Here is a 19612-nt window from a genome sequence, read left to right on the forward strand (position 1 = left end):
CCCTACATTTCTTCCACAAGGGTTTTTCCTCCACATGTTAGATGACATCTTTTTCTTTCTTCTCCATCTTTAATTTCACGTTTTAAACAGCTTTGCTTCAATACACTCCGAACCTTGCTTTAGCTTCACTTTTTTCAGCGTAGGTACAAATGCCCTAAATAAATGCAGAGGACTATACAGGTATTTTATTATAAGTGCAGGTTCCAGCAATGCCAGTCACAGTCATTATACCTCAAAAAAAATAATATCATGAAATCAGAGGCTTTCCAACCATGAAGCTAAGAATTCTCCACCTAGTAAATCAAACTTGTACAAGTGGTATCCATAATCCTTGAGTATCCACCAACATAGTTAAGGAAAACAATTCAGTCTTGTTGTTCTATCACTATTCATTATGATTGATATGGGCAAGATAACAAACAGCTCAGCCAGCAGATTAGAACATGCTTTGAGATATGGATGAATAATTTTAGCAAATATAACACCCCAAGTAAAATCCAGAAAAAGAACAAACAAAAATACCGAGCTTTAGGTTGACACCCAATATGGGAAAGCCTGAGCAATTAAAGTCTGGCAAATTTATACGGAACTAAATTTTTCATAGGTCTTTTAGTTCAAGTACAGACAGAGCTGCTACATTCTCTTTTAATTAAAAAAATCTATATGCGATTGAGCTGGGAGCGAAATTTCAAGCAGAACAGACTGAAAGCAAAAGGTAAGATCTATCCCTTGAAATTCTCTCCTGTGTTATCTGCAAAAGGATATTCTGCACAACAGGCAGCTTTTTCGTTCTGTAGGGTTAGTGCTATAGTAACAATCGAAATGAAATCAGGGTCAAGGGGGAAATAATTGTTAAAACACTGCTGGAATGTAGTACCTTAGACAAATGCGTAACTAATTTTCTTGAATTTCATTATTTGCTTTTATGTTACAAAAAAAAGTCTTCAGGAAGTTCTGAAATTCACACATCAGTTTAAGATTCTCAAAAACGCCCACCAAATGAAACAATTTCTGAATACTAGCAGTAACAGTTCTAAATATCAAAAGCTCTGTATTTTGCAAACAAAGAGCTAGAAAAAAAAATTGGTCTGATTTGTCTGGGCGAGCGGGGATTCCAAACCTGTTTTTTCCATGTGTTAAACCACTATATAGTCATGCAATAATTAAAGTCCATGCATCTCATTCTAGGACATTTTTCATGACATTACAGGACAGTATTTTTTTTTTGTTTTCCTATATCCACATCCAAAAGTAAAATGTCCACCAAGCCCATGCAAATTCTGTCCCACCGTAACATATTATTAAGTGAAACATTATCATAAATTTCAGGACAGTGTAAGTTACATACAAAGAACAAATATACAAATTGCAAGGTTTTCAGATTAGTTCAATCTCCATCTGATACAAACAGTAATAAAGAATTTATTATCATATATCCAGAAAGCCAAACATTTTAGCATGATAAAGGTCTTAATCTGTGTCAGAGCCTTCAAAAGGTGTGTAACAAGAAAATATAATACAGGATAATAGACAAGAAAATAATTGTTTTCTGTCATAATGAGTCAATTAGGTAACCAAACAGTCAGGATTTCATGCATTAATTCAGCTCACCAGATATGCAGGGGGAAATAGTCAAATTGGCTAAAAAATTTCAGGAGACTTGGGGGATTTTAGGAGTACTCCATAGTAGCTTAACATAAAAAGTTACCGTAGAATATATTTATTTAGAAGAAAACCTTTGATTTCAGTAAGCATTGTTGTGTGGCAGACCAAAAATGAAAGCAGTCAGTAAGTACAGGCTCTTTAGCACAAAACAAAGATAGAAGGGAAAGTAAATAGTTTGTCCAGTCCCACATCAGTAGCACTGGGAAAGGTAACAGCATAATGAAAACTAAGTCTAATCAATATATCTATCAGGTCAGTGTTTAGCCTGTCATCCTACCAGGTACAGCCCTAAGACCTTTGGTAAATATCTTAATGAGTAAATATCTTAATGAAAAACAAAGAACTAATTATAGAAATAAATAAAAACATTTACATTTGGAAATTTCTGCAATCTACATAGGCTATGCAGTCTATGTTTGTATTACAAGTATTTCAGATCCCCTTCACAGAAAGCTCACTGTGAAAAGAAAAATACTTACAATAAGCCAAATACAATGCATTACGCTGTTAATAAATGCATATGCTATTACACAATAATTCAGTAAAAACATTAAATCTTAGCATCACAAATTTCAACATTATCTTAAAAATTACAAAATTATTGCAGAAATACTTAAAACTACATTATCTCAGGGTAAAGGTTAATAATCCACAAATAATAAGAATCTATAGCATCTGAATCCTAAAAAAGTAGTTTAAAAAAGTAGCTGGCTCAACTAAGTGATGATAGCAGGATAAATAGTTACAGACATTTAAAGAAAGGCAATACTGTAGAGAAGTAATAATTATCTCTATGGAAGAATGAGTCATATATGATTACCATCATGGAACTTATCCCAGCTTCCATTAGAATGCAATCAGCACCAGTTGCAATGGAAAAAAAAATAAAAACACACATTGGAGCTATAAAATAGCTTCTAACTATAGGCTACGCACCACTACTCATCTATTTGCATAAGTGCCTCTAGATTTGAAGTTTGCAATACGGAACGTGGGCAAAAGGTAAAAGGTTTTATGAGGAATTCACAGACCATATCATCAGCACTATACACATCAATGTTAACAGAAACTACACATAAATGCCTTTTCTCTATTTATCAAGGTTTTCAATAATCGGACTCTTTCTCAAGTACCACTTATTACTACATACATGAAAACAAGACACGGGAATTTAAAGATGGAGAACTATTTTTATATTGGGAGGGAGAAAGGAGAAAACAGAACTATATATACACAAATTCCTCAGTGCTGAGGTACTTCCCTGAAGCAAGATGCATAGGAACAAACAACAAGGCTTCCATTCAAAGCTTTCTTGAAATATAGAAGAGCAAAAGATGTGAATAACTGGTTTCTAAAATGGTTATATATATTCTCATAACTTTAAAATGACTGCCTGCAAGCATGGTTCCAGTGTTCTGCTTCTGGAAGCTAAGCAACAGCCCACAGCATGCTCTAGCAACCTGAAACTACAAGACCAAAAGACACAAGTTTCTTAATGGAAATGGTGACAAAGTTAACTGTCATCATGCAAGCAGTACAACTTTAATCACATTTTATAGGTACACGATCCATTCAGTAAGAAATCCAAGAAGCAACAAGTAAAATGGCAAAAGATCAAGAACATATAGCCAAGAAATATAAATTTGATCTCAGGACACCTGCATTACAATTATACAGTTCAATGCCTGGTGAGTGCAGTTAATGTACAAAAAAACCCACATCAAGCTCACTCATCTTGATTTTCCTTTATTCACAGTCCAATTAGAAGAAGTAATCTTGAAGTAATGGGAACAACAAGCTGATAGACCAATAGGTCTGCCAGGACATGCTGCCTATTAAATACAGGACACCAAGGATCTACTACTAACAATTATTCAATCACTTTGATGACAAAAATGCCACGTGTGCATTACAAAGAAAGTTCTAGGTCACACTGCAGAAACGGCTCCCATCAAATAGCCTCGGTGGAAAATAGGCAGAGTTTGCCCTAATCGGCTGCCCAGTGTTGTATTACCTGCTGGTTCCCACTGTGGCTGCTTTCTCTTTTGCTCAGATTTGTTCCTACAGTGAGAGGGCAGATGTTTTTTTCAGCCTGCCAAGCATTTATGTTGACCTCCATGGGGAGGTCTGCAGAACCTCTCCTATAGAAGAGCAAAGCAATGCCAAGTGCCCCAAAGAACATACACCCCTTCACTTGTCTGTAGTACAGTGTCCTAAAGAAGCAAGTTCAGAATTACTATCATTGATGTCAATCCATAAACTATGTTTCTGCAAAGACACCACTATTTTTTTTGCAAAATTCAGTTATCCAGGCTCACAGTAACCCACAAGACCTTAATACTGCAGTTCAGTTTATAGTGCTTTTATTACTAAGTCATGAAGGAATTAATTCTCAGCATTTCTTTGCACTACAGTAGCAAAAGTTCAGAGAAACTTAGGATATGACTAATTAGGTTATAAAAGCAAATCATCATTATGCATGGCATATACTTGCCTTCTAAATAATACAAAAGCACAAAAATGTGCATTTGCGAATTTTCACTTGCAAAAGTGAAAATGGCAGATTGATACTAATCAACTTAAAGTTTAAACAACATGCTCAGCTCAGTTCAGGGTGAATAAAATACAGTAATTTGCACAATCCCTTAAGAGTACTTAATCCTGCGCTAGATTTCCCACTTCCAGTAACACATGCACTTCAATATAAAAAACACTACAACCGCAGAATTTTATCCTGGATGTGACCAGTGAAGCACTGGGAAGTGTGCCATTGGCTTTTTAATCAATACCACACCACCCAAAAGTTCATAGACAGAAAAATCCACACAGTCTAATCTCTCCAAAGCTTCCAATCAAATCTGTTCAGTATAATGAAGAGAAAAAAAGTTTTGCCTGAATACTTAATTTCTGAAATAGAGAATAAGTATCTTTAAACAGTTTGGTACGTTATAAAGTAACAAATTTTATAGCTATTTCATATACATCTCATGTTTCAGCTTCTTGAGCATCACCCTCCATGATGGCTTAGCCTTCCAATAATAACACAGCTGATCCATCAAGTAGTAGGAAAGTGTCACCTGCCTGGATAGGAACTGACATCTTTGCTGTGGCTGCACTAAACACAGACATCTACATGCACATGCAACAGCTGGAGAGTCAGCAGAGCATGGTCAAGCGAGAGGTTTTGTTATCAGCAATGTACGTTGAGAAGCACTGCAATTTTATGTGTTCATGTTTACAGTTGAAGGTATACAGGGGAGAGATCACTCCTGATCCCAGCTCCTTCATACATGAATTAAACTCATAGAAGTAGGATGCTGATGTTAGAATAAGCACAGGGAACATATTCTCTCCCTCAAAAAAAAAAAGTAATCCACTCTATGGACAGCTAACTACTCTCTCTTTGAATCATAACCGCTGTATCACTCATATTCTAGCCCTGGGGAATAAAACGAGAGTTCTAGTCAGAAATCAGTGAAGATTGTCAAAGTAAACAAGAGTCTCACCAATTTTTTCACTGGCCGATGAAATGACATAGTGCTTTGAGAATGTATATATATACACAAGAGGCTCAGTAATTTAAAGACAGCCTTCACTGTTACATTTCCCAAGGAAGCAGCAAAGGCAGCCCATACTCTTTAAATAAGCTCGTGTCACTTTTCTGACATACAACAACACAAATTTTTATGCTGATCTATTCAGCTACACATTGGGAGTTGATGTTGGGTTCACTTTCAATCCTCTAGAGGTAAAGCAAAAAGAATTGCACCGTGTCTCATTCAAAAGCACTATACGGGTGCTCTATACATGTACAAGCTGTACAACCTACTCCATTTTTCTCGTGAAAGGCTTTAGAAAGATTACAGATCAGTGTGTGTTTTAACATATATAAAATTCTTTCTACACTCAATAAAAGTGAACTGCTGATGGACTTGCCTTGCAAAAGGCTTGCTTCCACTGTTGTAAGGGAAATCTCCAACTTCTATCATGGAAAAGGAATTATAAATAAAACCTTATTTCTTCCTTTTAGGAACAGATCTATAAATAAGGACAGCTGTAGGACACTACTAAGATCTTGCATTTCTTCCATACAGCTGAAGTAAATGGCTAGGGTGACTGAGCAAAAAGGTCCTAAAAAAAGTTTTAAAAACTTGTTCAAGTCAACAACCTAAAATAACTACATGTAACCACCCAGGTATCTCACAGTACATCACACCACACTGCAATGCTATGTAGAGACAGCAAAAAGTAACCTGACATGGGCACAAAAGCAGATCACAAAGACAGGAAGTTAGGACACATCGACAGTGGATCCAGGCTTCTCAACTAAGGCATGATGAAAGGCTTACTAAGAACCTAAACACACAGTTCATACATACAGCCCTTTAGGATTCACTGCCTAAGCAACCACAACAAATTATCTCCTTCAGAGACTGACGTGTGCTTTGAGCACACTGATTATCTGCTACGATTGAACTGACAGCAAAGTATCATGGCCCTGAGGACAAAAGCTTATGAGCTACTCAGCTCTTCAATTAGAGATGGTGGTAAGGACACATGTTCAAGGTAAGCAAGACCTGAATTCAATGCCTTGTCAGCACCCAGGTTTTCAAATCCAATCTTCCATCTCCCTGGGGTGTGACCTTGTTATCAAATTATAGGATAAACTGGGAGATGAGGCTGATCATGTTCTATTGCTGTTATTACCCTAAATAAGCACCAGACAGCAGTAAGAGAGGAAAAAAAAGAGGGAATGTGATCATTCCTGTAAGGATGGCACACTCTGAAAGGAAAAAGGTCCTGGGTTCCCAACTTCATAATGCTGTGTTTTATTAAAAGACTCTACAGTGCAAAGGCAGCAAAATTTATCTGGCAGATTAAACTAGTGACACTTTCAGTGTGATCTGAATCTTTTGAGAAGCACAGTCCAAGTTCAAGCAATCATAACTACAAGCACACTACCTCAAACTTAAGCACAAAACCAGAAGATAACCGATATATTAAAAACAGCCCTTGCCATCATCAAAAGAAAATAAAAAGTCAAAGGTTTTAAAAAAGTTTCTCTGGCAAGCAACTCATAAAATTCAGAAAAATAATCACTTCAGAAGTTCATTTTCTACGCACATGAAAACTCAGATATAAAGAAGAGTCATCACATCAAGCTTTCATAGCATTGAGCATATCAAACATCATATGCACAGAAGTCACAATTTCAGCTGTTTGAAATTTGTTCAAAATTACAAATTCTGATTAAATATAGTCAACTAAGAAATATGTCACATTTTATACAGTTTAACTGTTTTACTTGTCTGGATTTCTGTGAAAAGCAACAAAGTATAAAATACAGGTCTAAACTAACTTAAGTGACTTAAAATATTTCCTGTACGTCATTTTAAGTTGTCAGCCTGTAAAGTCAATGATATCTCTTAATCCAGAGCAGGAATGCTATTTTTTTTAGAATGCTAGAGAATCTTGAAACAGGCTAGATCAATTTTCAGGGGCAAAGGACTGTTTGTATCTACTGCCTTTAAGTAAGGAAGGACCTCTTTCTTTCACAAGTAGCCTTCACAAGTTAAATAGTAATGAAGCCTTATGTTAAATATATATATATATTCATATAAATATACACACACAGAGATTCTTTGCTTTTATTCTAGTAAAGAGATGTCAGATTTTTTTAAAACAGGCCAAGTATCTATGTTCTGTCAGCAGCAGAAGTCATCTCTCAGCTACACAATAAGGGTGTGATTTATCTCACCTCACTTTACACTATGCTCAATCAGGGCTCCCTTAACTTTTTTACTTTTTTCTTTTTTTTTTTTTTTTAAACCAAGACATTTCCAGAGGCGAATTTATCTCATCCCAAAATAGGCTGCTGAAACAGGTGGGATGAATGACCCTCAGGAGATATCCTTTCTCTAGACTAGCTCTATGAGCTACTTTAACTAGCTCAAACTTCAGTACTCATTCTTAGACATCTGACAATCGACAACAGAAAAATCTAGCCGGTTTACATGTTTACCCATCCCAGGAACTGTACCAAAGAGAAACTTTTAGTTACTGCTTGTCTCCATTCAAAGCCCATGGCAGTCTGCTCCAGGCAGGTGCACCCTCATCGCCTCATGCAGATGACAAATGCTACACTATTTCAAAACTGAACATAATCTCAAAATCTTAAAAATGCAAAGAAAATATCAGTAAGATTAGGCAGCAATTTTTATTTATGTTCACTACATTTCTTACTTATACTTATTTATGTTTCACTCAGAGCTACATATTCATAAACATGCTCATAGGAGCAATGCAAAGTCAAAGCAGCTGCTTAACTTGGCTAAAAAGGGGCCTCTGGTGGCAGTTGTGAAGTATAACTTCTGAGTTTTACGAAATACGTCTTTTGATGACAATTTTCTATGCAGAAACAGCTACAGAAAGCAGACTAAGCAGTTAGATTTGCAGTGAAATTTTTTATGTATTACTGCTTATCTCCAAAGCACTAACTGTTTCAGTTCATACTTCTCCACGCCTACACCATAACTGTCAAATTAGTCTTAAAGTTGCATACATTTCCAGTTAAAGTAAAGCATCTCATTTTCAAATAGCTGCATTGAAAGCTTCAGTGTTAAAGTTATTTCATTACTAAGATAGTAACAATTAAGTTAAGGTTATGAGGCCTACTCATTCCCCGAAACCAACCATGAAGGCTCCTGGAATTTGTTTAAACAAATTACATAGACCAACAAGGAAAATTCACAGAAATATTTCTATAGAAAAATGCAACATTTCTTGGGTAAGCATAAGGATAAAATAAACCTGTAGAGTAAAACATATTAGACTGGCAAATGCATACGACTTCTGTAAAATTCAATTCCTTTATTTTAGCCTCATGACACTGACCCACAGGGAACATGGGGAACCCAAACGTTAGGCACATGACTGGGAACAATCACACAGCCTACAAGAAGCTAGATAAGGCTCCCTGCCTTCTAGAAAGAGCCAGCAAACAGGAGAATCATAACAATGTGGAGAATTGTAACAAGTATGTTAAGGTTGGTATGAAAGACATGAATGGAGACATGCGTGTGCAGGGACTGAAGGCAGCAGCAGGCCTAGGACCAAAATAACAGCCTGTACTGATCACAAAGGACTCCACTCCCAGCAGTAAAATTGAGGGATGTGTTTTTATGCCAAAACCCAAAGTTCTGCTCTCCAGTAAGATCGCAGCACAGACTCCCATCAGCAGAGGACCCTGCATCCCAACACCAGCAGAACAGCAATAAGGTTGCAACACAGCACATACACCATCCTTTTCCTCTGTGTCAAACAGGACAAGGAGATGACAGATGTATATTTCAAACACATCCGTAAGATGAGAGAAATCAAAAACTTTGCCTGAGATTTATGGAGACTGAGATAAGTAATTGTCTGAGGCAAAGGGGCAGCCCTGTAAGAGCTGGTGATTTGCTTATTGGCTGAACTGGAGTAAAATCAATCCCATTACCTATTAAAAGCCTGCACAGAGGACTTAAGCAGATGAATGGACAGTGGAGGACTTTCTCTGGCATGGCCAACTTTTCTACCTCTCTTGGCACTGGCATCTCAGGAAGGAAATAACTGAAGTACAAGTCCCGTCACTCAAACAGACTCTGAAAGCCATTGTCATCTTCAACAACTGCACCACACACAGTTCCTCTTGGGTTGCGGTTACAGCAAGCAGCTACAACTATCACTTCCATCTTTCTATTTATGTTAGCAATTACCTCAAAAGCTGTCGAGGATGCAAATTAAGTTAAAAAGTTTCAGTGTTGTATAGTACCAAATGCAAACCACTAATTATTTTCAGCTGAGCAAAACAGACAAGATCTACAGAAGAAAATTTCACATTTCTCCCACCAGACTGGCCAGCCTGCAACCATGCTAACACAAGAGCAATGATAAAAACATTCACTATTTGATATCTATTATAATAAACAGCTGAACCATCTAGCCAATGTGCACTATATTTCTCTTGAAATAACTCACTTTTAATTCTTCATATTAAACCCATTAACAGATTTAAAGCAACAGGTCTATCTGTTCCATTTTTTATTTATGCCACAGTTATCTTACAAGATGTTCAGGATGGAAGAGAAGCTGAAAATCTTCACAGAATATCTATTTTTAAAGTACAGATTTGCAAAACATTGTACAACTAAAGCTCTGTGCTTCCTATGCACAGGTGCATTTTTTACTCAACAGCGTTTCAGTGCAGGTCCAATCCAATGAAAGAGACTTAACTGCTCTTTCAAAGAGATGCTTTGTTTTCATACAATGACAGCTCAAATCTTTAAAGAAGGAAAAGAAAATTAGCTAAAACAAATTGAATAATTCTACTTGTCCAGAAGGGATTGTAAAGTATTTATTACTGCCAAAGTTTCTCTTCAGATTGATGACAACTCAACACATTTCATTTTCTACAGATAGAAAGTACATCCAAGTAACATAATATACACTGCAAACAAACACTGAAAACCCTTCAACTGAGAAGATCAAATTTATATGAAGCAACACATAGCTATGCGTAAGTACACAACTTGTTACACATCCACAACCGGACAACGGGACACTGCCAATAGCAGACGCCCAACATGGACTTTTCCTCCCATAATGTGCTCCATCCAGTCCCATTGGCAGTCCCTCAGACAAACATAACAGTAAAAGTCATACTGCAGAGAAATACAAGCTTTGCTGTAGAGTAGCAGACCAATGGCTCATCTTTCACTTTATCACATTTAATCTGTTTATACTTTACCTGACCAAGAGCAAACCCCTTACTGAGCAACTACAGAATGACAAAATACTTGTCTACAGGATTAAGATACTTCAAATATATACATATATAGTCAGAGAAGGAAGTGTGCCTGATCTGCCCTATTTAGACATCTGTACAATCTTAGCTGTAGATATGGTACCATATTGCCTTAAATTAGAAACTGCAGGCAGAGAAGAATAACACACCTTTTTCAAGCCCACAGCTCTCATTCTCCCTATGGTTATCTTCATTCCGTACACTACAGTTACTAGGCCTGAGATAACTAAGCTGCAGACATCTCTCAAGTTTCAGAGTGACTTGATGCCTCCTCCCTGGAAGTGTTCAAGGCCAGATTGGATGGGGCTTTGAGCAATCTGGTCTAGTGGAAAGGTGTCCCTGCCTGTGGCAGGGGTGTTGGAACTAGACGATCTTTAAAGTCCCTTCCAACCCAAACCATTCTATGATTCTATGATTCTATAAAATGAGCTAGTATACAGAGACTCAATTAGGACCCAATGAGTTGTTAGCCATGGTCCTGCAGGACTGTGGATTTGCCAGCTTAAGGAAACTCGCAGCTCTAGTAGAAGCAGCAAGCATTCTGCTAACCCACAGAACTTGTTCAAGCTAAAATCAAGGGAGTCATTACCATAAAGTGAGAGGTAAACCTTTGGCTATGCTCTAATTGTTAACGCTATCAAGTAGCTTGACAAAAAATGGTTTCATGGGAGACTTCAGGCTAATTTTTATGAGGTAGCCATGGAAAAGATCTGCCTATAAAAGTGCTCCCAAAGCAGCAATACTAACATTCATTTTGCAGAATCTAAGTTTATTCATGTATTTATAATGTTAAAAGTATCTCACCAAACAGGTATGTCAAAAATTAAGGAAAAAAAAAAAAAAGATTACAGGCACTGTAAATAATGCACACAAAAACTTGCTAATTCAGGACAAGAGGAGAAAAGTTAAATAATAATTGGGAGTGGGGTAATCAAGTTTTCCTGATACAAGGTTTCGCTTTAATGACCTCCAGTTTGTTTGGTGTTTTTCTTTTAACTTCCCAAATGGCACTTTTAAAAAGTGTACCTTGGGATTCTTACTCACAGTTACAAAGACTTTTGGGAAATACTCCCCCGTCCATTTTCTTTAAGGTCTTTCCTCCCAATAGCTCTTAGCTGCTGAAGAAAAAGCAGTACGGGGTAAGGGGAAGAAAAAAAGGTAAGCAGACCAAGGTCTATGTAAGTATACTAACAACTTCCCATGGTTTCTCAGTATAAGGCAATTCAAATTGCTGTTTCAGCTGCCCAGTGCTTTGAAAGAAATTCTTTGCAAGATCAAAGACTCACATAGAGCTGACAAGAACTTCACAGTACCTATGACTTTCAAACCAGATAGTCTCAGAATGGTAAATGTTGCCTTTTCTCCCCAGCCCAAGAATTCATATACCTTAAATCAAAACATATATTTCTAGAAATATGGATAAACAAAACTAAGGCACATTATTGCAGACCTAAAACTAGATAAAGGTTTTGGTGTAAAACAGCAGGAAAAAAAAAAAGATAAAGATTTTACCTGATCTTTTTAGACCTGAAGACAGCAAAGATGACAGAAAGAGCCAGAAATCATGGAAAAGCAGTTTTCAAGCACAAGTCTGATTAAATCCTGCCCTCTGCTTCAGTGCAAAGAACATGTACTCTAACATTATTTTGAACCCTGAAACATAATTCTCTTTCAATGCTAAAGCAAATGTTTGCTCTATGTAATGTGCATTTACTCTTCATATATGATACAGAACAATACATACAATACAGAGCAAAAATGTAGGCCTTTAAAAAAACTTAAATAATAAAGTCATCATTATATGCATTTAAATTGTTGTTATTAGTGGGGTTTTTTGTTTTGTTGTGTTTTTAAATTGACATGCATTATTTCCTTACCTTGCAAACAGTCTCTGTATCCCAGGGTAAGATGGTCCTCAGATCAATAACTTCACAGGACACACCAAGCTTTTCTTGAGCCATTGCTGCCACCTCTTTGATCACATGTACCTGAAAAGGCAATGTATTATCACCAAGCAAACATTTAATTTCTGCTTAAGATATTCTAAATTACACATACGGAATACAGTATTTAACCTATTACCTGCACATTTAGCAGAAACTTTTTATTCAGTAATCTGCTAAGCATTTATTCCTCAGTTCATTCTTCTTATTTACTACTTACATTATTCCAAGTATTTTAGCACCACTTCAAAAACTAACTTCAATGAAGAATCGCTAAAAACATCACTGTTGCTTTCTGGAAAAGTATCTTTCAGTGAACAGTATCAGGCCTCACTATTTTATATTTGTAGTTAGTTTGGGGTTTAGGATAAGGTTTTTTTAGGACTGTAACTAAGCTAAGACCCAAATATATCAATGTATTTTGATGTAGCAGTTACATGAAATTCTGCAAGAAGCATTACGTACATTCAAAAATAGCCCTAGTAACTACACTTACTACAGGTTACTGAAAGTGCAATAAATTACCAAGTGATCATCTCTAAAGAATCATCTTACAGTTTGGAGAGACAGTAAGTACCATGTGAAAAATTACCTGTAAACATCCACTCCTGACCCCCACAATCAAAGCATCACTGGTCTTCCAACACAGTTTAATATCAACATTACAAATATTGCGGTATCTGATTATTATAATTAGCATTTTACTAAAACAAAAAAGTATTCCCCTCTAGCAAGAGGCTTGTAGTGAATTAGAACATACATTATTCACTATCCACCAGTCAAGGAATGTATTTAGCAGCATATATAAGTGTGTCAAAGTAGATGTAAAACAACCCACATCTATTAGCATGCTTTTCATAAGGTATGTTACGACATGAACAGAAAAGAAAGCAATACTACATACATTCAAAACTGTATCTTGACATTGTTATACAACACTTTTAAGCAAAACATATTGTAAGCATTGGCTTCCCTAAAACAAACATTAGTAAGCAAATGCTCCAACACGAAAAATAACAAAACTGTTATGACAACAACTCAGATTATCCTTCACAAACACCTCAGCAAAAAGTATTTGCTCAGGAGATAAGAGGGTAAAAAAGAAATTCTCGAAATGATGTAGTCAATGAACTCAGATGTTTTCCTTATTGTTAGAACATTTCATAATATAGGTTTGGACTGAGGCAGATGACCTCCATCAAGCAACTTCTAGGCCTGGGTAAGGAGCTGGAGGCCAAGGACGATCCCCAATAAGAACTTTGGATGAAGTTATCTTGGTCTGGAAGGCAACAGAATTTAACAATATGGACATAGGCAGTGTCAGTTGCCTGAGGGTCAGAGAGCAGTACTAAATTCTACATAGAGCAAAAATCTATGCTGAAACAAGATGGTTAAGGATTTACACATGAATGTACATAATGCAAATATGAATAGCTAAACACCAAGGACTATTTTAAAAGGTAAATCAATACAAGGATTGTAATAATAAAAAGAAAATATAGCTTGCAGTGTTTTTGTATAAACTTCTAATACATCTGTGGCTATAACAAGGGGGTTTGAGAATTTTCAACATGACACACAGGATGGTGTTTTTGCTGTTTCTCTGATGTATAAGTGAGAATGTTTACCAAGGTCACAGGGGATAAGGATTAGTTAATGACCATGAAACACTGAGCACAACTGGAGAGGATCTAAAAGCCTTTACTGTCCCTCATTAGTACCACCCAGGAAAGCAAACATCAGGCAACCCCACCAGAGCAGCAGCTGCCAAGCAAATACCTAACATCCGAAATCATACGAGAAGTAACCAGTGAGTACAGGCAATCACTGTGCCTATTGTCAATAAACTCTGGATTGGTTGCACATTTAGCAATCAAGTTCCAAGTTTATGCACACAGCCTACAAACACCCTCAGCACAAACTCACTGAACATATTTGGTCTGCAGAAGCCTGGCACATCCAGAACACGTTGGATTTACTGCGTATGTGCTAAGCATCTATCCCCACACCGTATTATACAGCCACACACATGGTTTGGTCAGCTCCTAAATTTGGACTACAGCTGCACATCTGTCCTATTACTATTCACATCAAAAGAACTGCCTGTCTTAACTCTTGGCCTACATCTTCCAAGCTCCAAAGCACATAGTTTTTTTGAAGGATGTCACTCCAAGTCCTCTCTGCACTACCGTCTACTGGGTAAACTCAGGATATTATTAAATCTCCATAGCCAGCTTTCAAGCCATTACTTTATCAATTCAATTTTGGGGAATATGATGAACACTAACATTTCATCCAAATGGAGAAAAAATTTGCAAAGGGGACAGGGAGAACTATAGAAACTGTTTTCTGCTGGAGAAACGAGTACAAGTAAAGATATTGAAGGAGTCCATAATTTAATACCAGTGCAAAGTATCAGAGACTAGTAGGAATAACCAGAGATATAAAGGAGATCAAGCAGTCTGAGGACAAGGAAAGTATCACAGAAAAGCACTGAAGATTACAGATTTCAAACAACAATAACAAAAAAAAAAAAAAGAACAACACCAAAAGGCACAACCCCAGAGATCAATTCAATACTCTTGTGATGAAAGTTATAACACTCTCTCCTCTAAAAGCTTCTCAGATATAATTAGGCCAGGAAAATAGCATTTTTCTTAATTACAGGTTAAAGGCAATTGAAAGATTTTTCTGGTAATTCCAAACTAGACTCAAATTTCCTTCTATAGCTCTTGAAAACAACCATGTATTTTTTTTTTTTACCAGATTTCTCCATATTTGCACATCTTAATTTGGGGAGGCGTGTTCAATCATATACTTGAACAGCTTTGAAATATAACTGTTAGAACTAAAACTATATCGATCCCTATTTGTATTAAATGTTCAGTGTATTTTAACTCTCTGTATAAAAGGAACCGCAAACCACGCTTTTTTAAATCATGCAGTAAAAATCTATAGAATCACAGAATGGTTAGGGTTGGAAGGGACCTCTGGAGATCATCTAGCCCAACCCCCTGCCAAAGCAGGTTTCCCTAGAGCACGCATTGCACAGGGTCACATCCAGGCGTGTTTTGGATATCTCCAGAGAAGGAGACTCCACAACCTCCCTGGCCAGCCTGTTCCAGTGCTCTGTCACCCTCAAAGTAAAGAAGTTTTTTTCTTATATTTAAATGGAACTTCCTGTGTTTCAGTTTGTGCCTGTTGCCCCTTGTCCTGTCATTTGGCACCACTGAGAAGAGTATACTTTTCTTTCAGTATACTACTTTGAACTCTCCTTTCCCATTGCCTTCCTCAGAGTCACATCTCACTGCCCCATTCTTAAATATATCACTTTCATCATCACAGATAAATCATTAACCTCCTGCACAGGTACCTCTTCCACATTTCCAGAGTCAGCCTCAACCAAAAATGAGTAAAATCTTACACAATAAAAAGAAGTTTTCATATAAATATAAACACTGGCAATCATTTATTCAAGCATACCGTGATGGAAGATGCACTGAGTTTATTATGTGGCACTTGAGTCTGAATGCAACACTATTCAAACATCACCTAACCCTTAGCCTAGGCTTTGCTAGATAACAAACAGCTTGTAAGAGCCTTACTGACCTGAGTGCCCCAAGCAACTAGTGTCACATCACTGCCCGTCTGCAGCACCTCAGCTTGAGACAGTGGAATGTTGTAGGGCTCCACAGGAACTTGTTCCACTGAATAAGTAAAAACAAAGGGAAAAATAAGCATTAGATTCCTTTACTATTCAATATTATCCCATAAAAATATACACTAAAAATTATCTTCAATGTTAACACCATCTAAAACAATAGATCAAAATCACATTGAGTATTAGCCTTTATTTCAAAGGTTTAGCTATAATTAAAAATATTTTTAGTTATACCGTTAAAAACACACTCAGCGTAGCGTGCTATGTATGTTATATCCAACAGCAACAAGAGACACATATACACAACAATGATAAGTCCTGCTGTACCCCAAGTCAAAATATCAGCATCAGATTTGGAGGTGGACACTGCTACAATTGACAAAAAATCTCAAGTAAACGCTGCAGTTAATTCTAATAAGCATCAAGAGAGCCTTGAATTATACTTTAAAATTCAGACGAGAAAGAAAAGCTGTCCCAGTGCCCTCCTGATATCTGCCAAGAATGACACCTCACAGTTCTATGTCTGAATAGAGGGAAAGTTTTCAGAATCTACACAGAAAGTGTCCTGCAAGAACTTGTGATTATAGCAGTTTTAAATTAGTCTAAATGTTTTTGCTTTGAAAAAGTGTTATCTATTCACCAAAAATACATCACAATTAGAGAGAGCAAACAAAAATTAAGCGTCTTGTCTTCTCTAACACATTTAAGGTGGTTCCACTCAAGACCCATTTACTAGTTTTCAGATGGAAAGATATTAGGTCAGTTGTGTTAGTTTTGAATCAATGCTCCAATGCACTATACATTGACTGGTTTAATGATTAGAACTGTGATAAAAGAAATCCATATATCATATTTTAAAATAAATACTGGTTTAATCTAAAGGTGAACTTGACTATGCACCCGCAAGTCAAATAATACCTCTTAAAATAAATTCCAGTGATAAGTGGGGGGGGGGGAGGGGAATCCCACTCAACTCTTCCTAAATACACAAAATCAATTTATAAAGAAGGCGCTCTACTTCTTTTGTTAACATATTTCATAGTTCATAAAATAGTTACCGAGTCCCAGCTGAACAAAATTGCTTCCTGAAGTTAAGATAAAGAATCCTACTGAGTGATACTAGCAGGAGAAATTAAGTGGTTTGTATTTTTCCTGCATTGATATAGCAGATCCAATAAAGTAGAATGACCTCGTTTTTTTCCTGGCTTACAAGGTATAAACGTAACTTTTAATAAATCAAGTAGTGAATATTTTTTTTATATCACAGCAGATGATTTTTTCCCCTCTAGTAATGATATATAAATAACTACAAATTTCACAGAATCACAGAATGGCTGAGGTAGGAAGTGACCTCTGGAGATAACTAGTCTAAGCCCCCTGCTCAGAGCAAGGTCACCTAGAGCCACATATTCAGAGCCATGTCCAGTCGGCTTTTGAGTATTTCCACGGTCAGAGACTCCACAACCTCTCTGGGCAACCTGTTCCTGTGTTTGATCACCCTCACAGTAAAAAAGTTTTTGCCTATGCTTCTGTTGAGATACTTCACCTGAATAGGCACAGAGGAGGCATACATATTAACTAAATAATTCTTCCTAAAAACAGAACAGGAACTTTTTTCCCAGCGTAATTCAAGAACGCATGTCCATTCAATCAAGGAAAAAAGAAAAAAATTGAATTTTAAACACAAGGTGCTTTTAAACCTATCAAAAAATCAGATCTCTTTGCAAACTGTTATTTTTAATGTATTAAAGTATCAGTGTCTTCCTGTAACAATTTCTTTGATTAACAAGTGGCTAAAGGAATGTAAGGCAGGGAAAGAAAGAGGGGACAGGCACATCCAGCCCTTGTTCACTGCACGTTACTGGTTGACAGTAAAGCAGACCAGGCTTCTATGGATTTTGCCCATTGTAAAACCCTCAGGCAAAAGAAAGCAGAGATCCTGAAAGATAATGAAACCCACAACTATACTAATTGGTATTGCATAACTCTTTTTCATGGGATTGTCATCTACATGAAACCTGGAGAACAAGAACCTTATAAAGATGCCACCAGACCTTCAAGTGGAAACTCAGTCAACTGACATGAATGAAAAGGTTTTGAAGTGACAGTGGAATGCACCAGAGGAAGAACTGCAAGGTGTACATGATACAAAAAGAGCTCCTTCTCTGTGTAAAGGTTTTATCCACTTAGGGAAATTAAATATACAATTACATAAATTAGCTAATTTCTTATGATAGCTAAACCATTCTGCAACAAGATGCCCACTGGAAGAGCTCATCTAGAATTCCTGACACCCTTAAATGCAAAATTCAGCTTGTGAAAAATTTATAGGGAAGTCCAGATTTGGCAGGATTTATTCAAATATTCATAATAATTAACCAAATCAAGTCAACAATGTTTATATAAAGCAGTCCATTCATCTATTGCTGAGATATAAATGAAATATTTTAAATCAAATATTTCAAATACAGATTTCAAATAAAGCAATTAACAAAAAGTTGTAATTATCAGAGAAAAAGGGCCATCATAAGTTAATTTTAAGAGGCTACACCATCTGTCGCTTTTTCTAAAAGAGCAATCTGAGCAGCAGAAAGAAAACACGTTTTCTCATCTTACCTGTCTTGTCTCTATAACAACCACTGATGTAAGTCGCATTTATTTCTACACCACCAATGTCATATATAGTACAATTAAATGAAACTGAAAAGGTCAAAACCATCAGAATAGGTTCTCCACAAGATGTCTAAACCTGATAATGTCAAGGTGACTCATCTTCTCCATTGATTCATAATCATTATGTGCTCTTGACACTGCACAGGCTGTTAACTACTTTTTATAAATGAAAGCCTCCTTTTTCTTTTTAATTCAGATATTTTCTTAGTATCTCTGACATTTAGGGGGATATCACCACAGCACTTTCAATTACATTATAATCTCATAAATTAACCAGGAACATAATTTTCTCTCTATATGCGTATCTGTATATTTAACTCTAGACTTTTACCCAGAAAGGTTTACATTTCTTTGCTCCTTTCTAATTTTATACAAGGCAAATTAACATACCCAAAACTTCTGATGACGATGTACAGTTATGTGGAAGGAGAGAACGCCTTAAGGGTGTCTGGAGAAGGAACTTTTCAATGCAAAAGGGGATAATAGGAAGAGAGAGAAGCCATAAGGAAGAGTATGCATGGACACAAACCTGAACAACAAACGATGAGGGAGGCAGTAACAAGAACCAAACCTGCTCAGTCCCACTTATTGATAAGGGTATTTGGGAGTGTTTCTTTCAGTAAGATTATCTGATGGAGGACCTTGTCAAACGGGATGATAAAGAAAAAGGAGAAGCTATAAACAAAAATATACACACACCTGAAGACAAACATAACAGAGACAAAGACAGAAACAAGCCTGGTCAGGCACAATGAGTGATCTTCCATCACTAGCATCCAATAGCTAATTTCAACAGTAACAGCTACACTTGAGGGCAGAAGCAGA

General features: G+C 36.6%; 1 protein-coding gene across 2 annotated transcripts in view; it reads right to left on the reverse strand.

The window, feature by feature from the left end:
* Positions 1 to 19612, reverse strand: part of BCKDHB (branched chain keto acid dehydrogenase E1 subunit beta) — a 150586-nt gene that overhangs the window by 90487 nt on the left and 40487 nt on the right. For both annotated transcript variants that reach the window (XM_068410121.1, XM_068410113.1), the window contains exons 7-8: positions 16063 to 16160; positions 12388 to 12498 (exon numbers count right to left, since the gene is read on the reverse strand). In XM_068410121.1, coding sequence (XP_068266222.1) covers positions 12388 to 12498; positions 16063 to 16160 — 209 coding nt within the window. The remainder of the gene's footprint in view (positions 1 to 12387; positions 12499 to 16062; positions 16161 to 19612) is intronic.

This window comes from Nyctibius grandis, chromosome 1 (genome assembly GCF_013368605.1).
Source record: "Nyctibius grandis isolate bNycGra1 chromosome 1, bNycGra1.pri, whole genome shotgun sequence".
Lineage (NCBI taxonomy): Eukaryota > Metazoa > Chordata > Aves > Nyctibiiformes > Nyctibiidae > Nyctibius > Nyctibius grandis.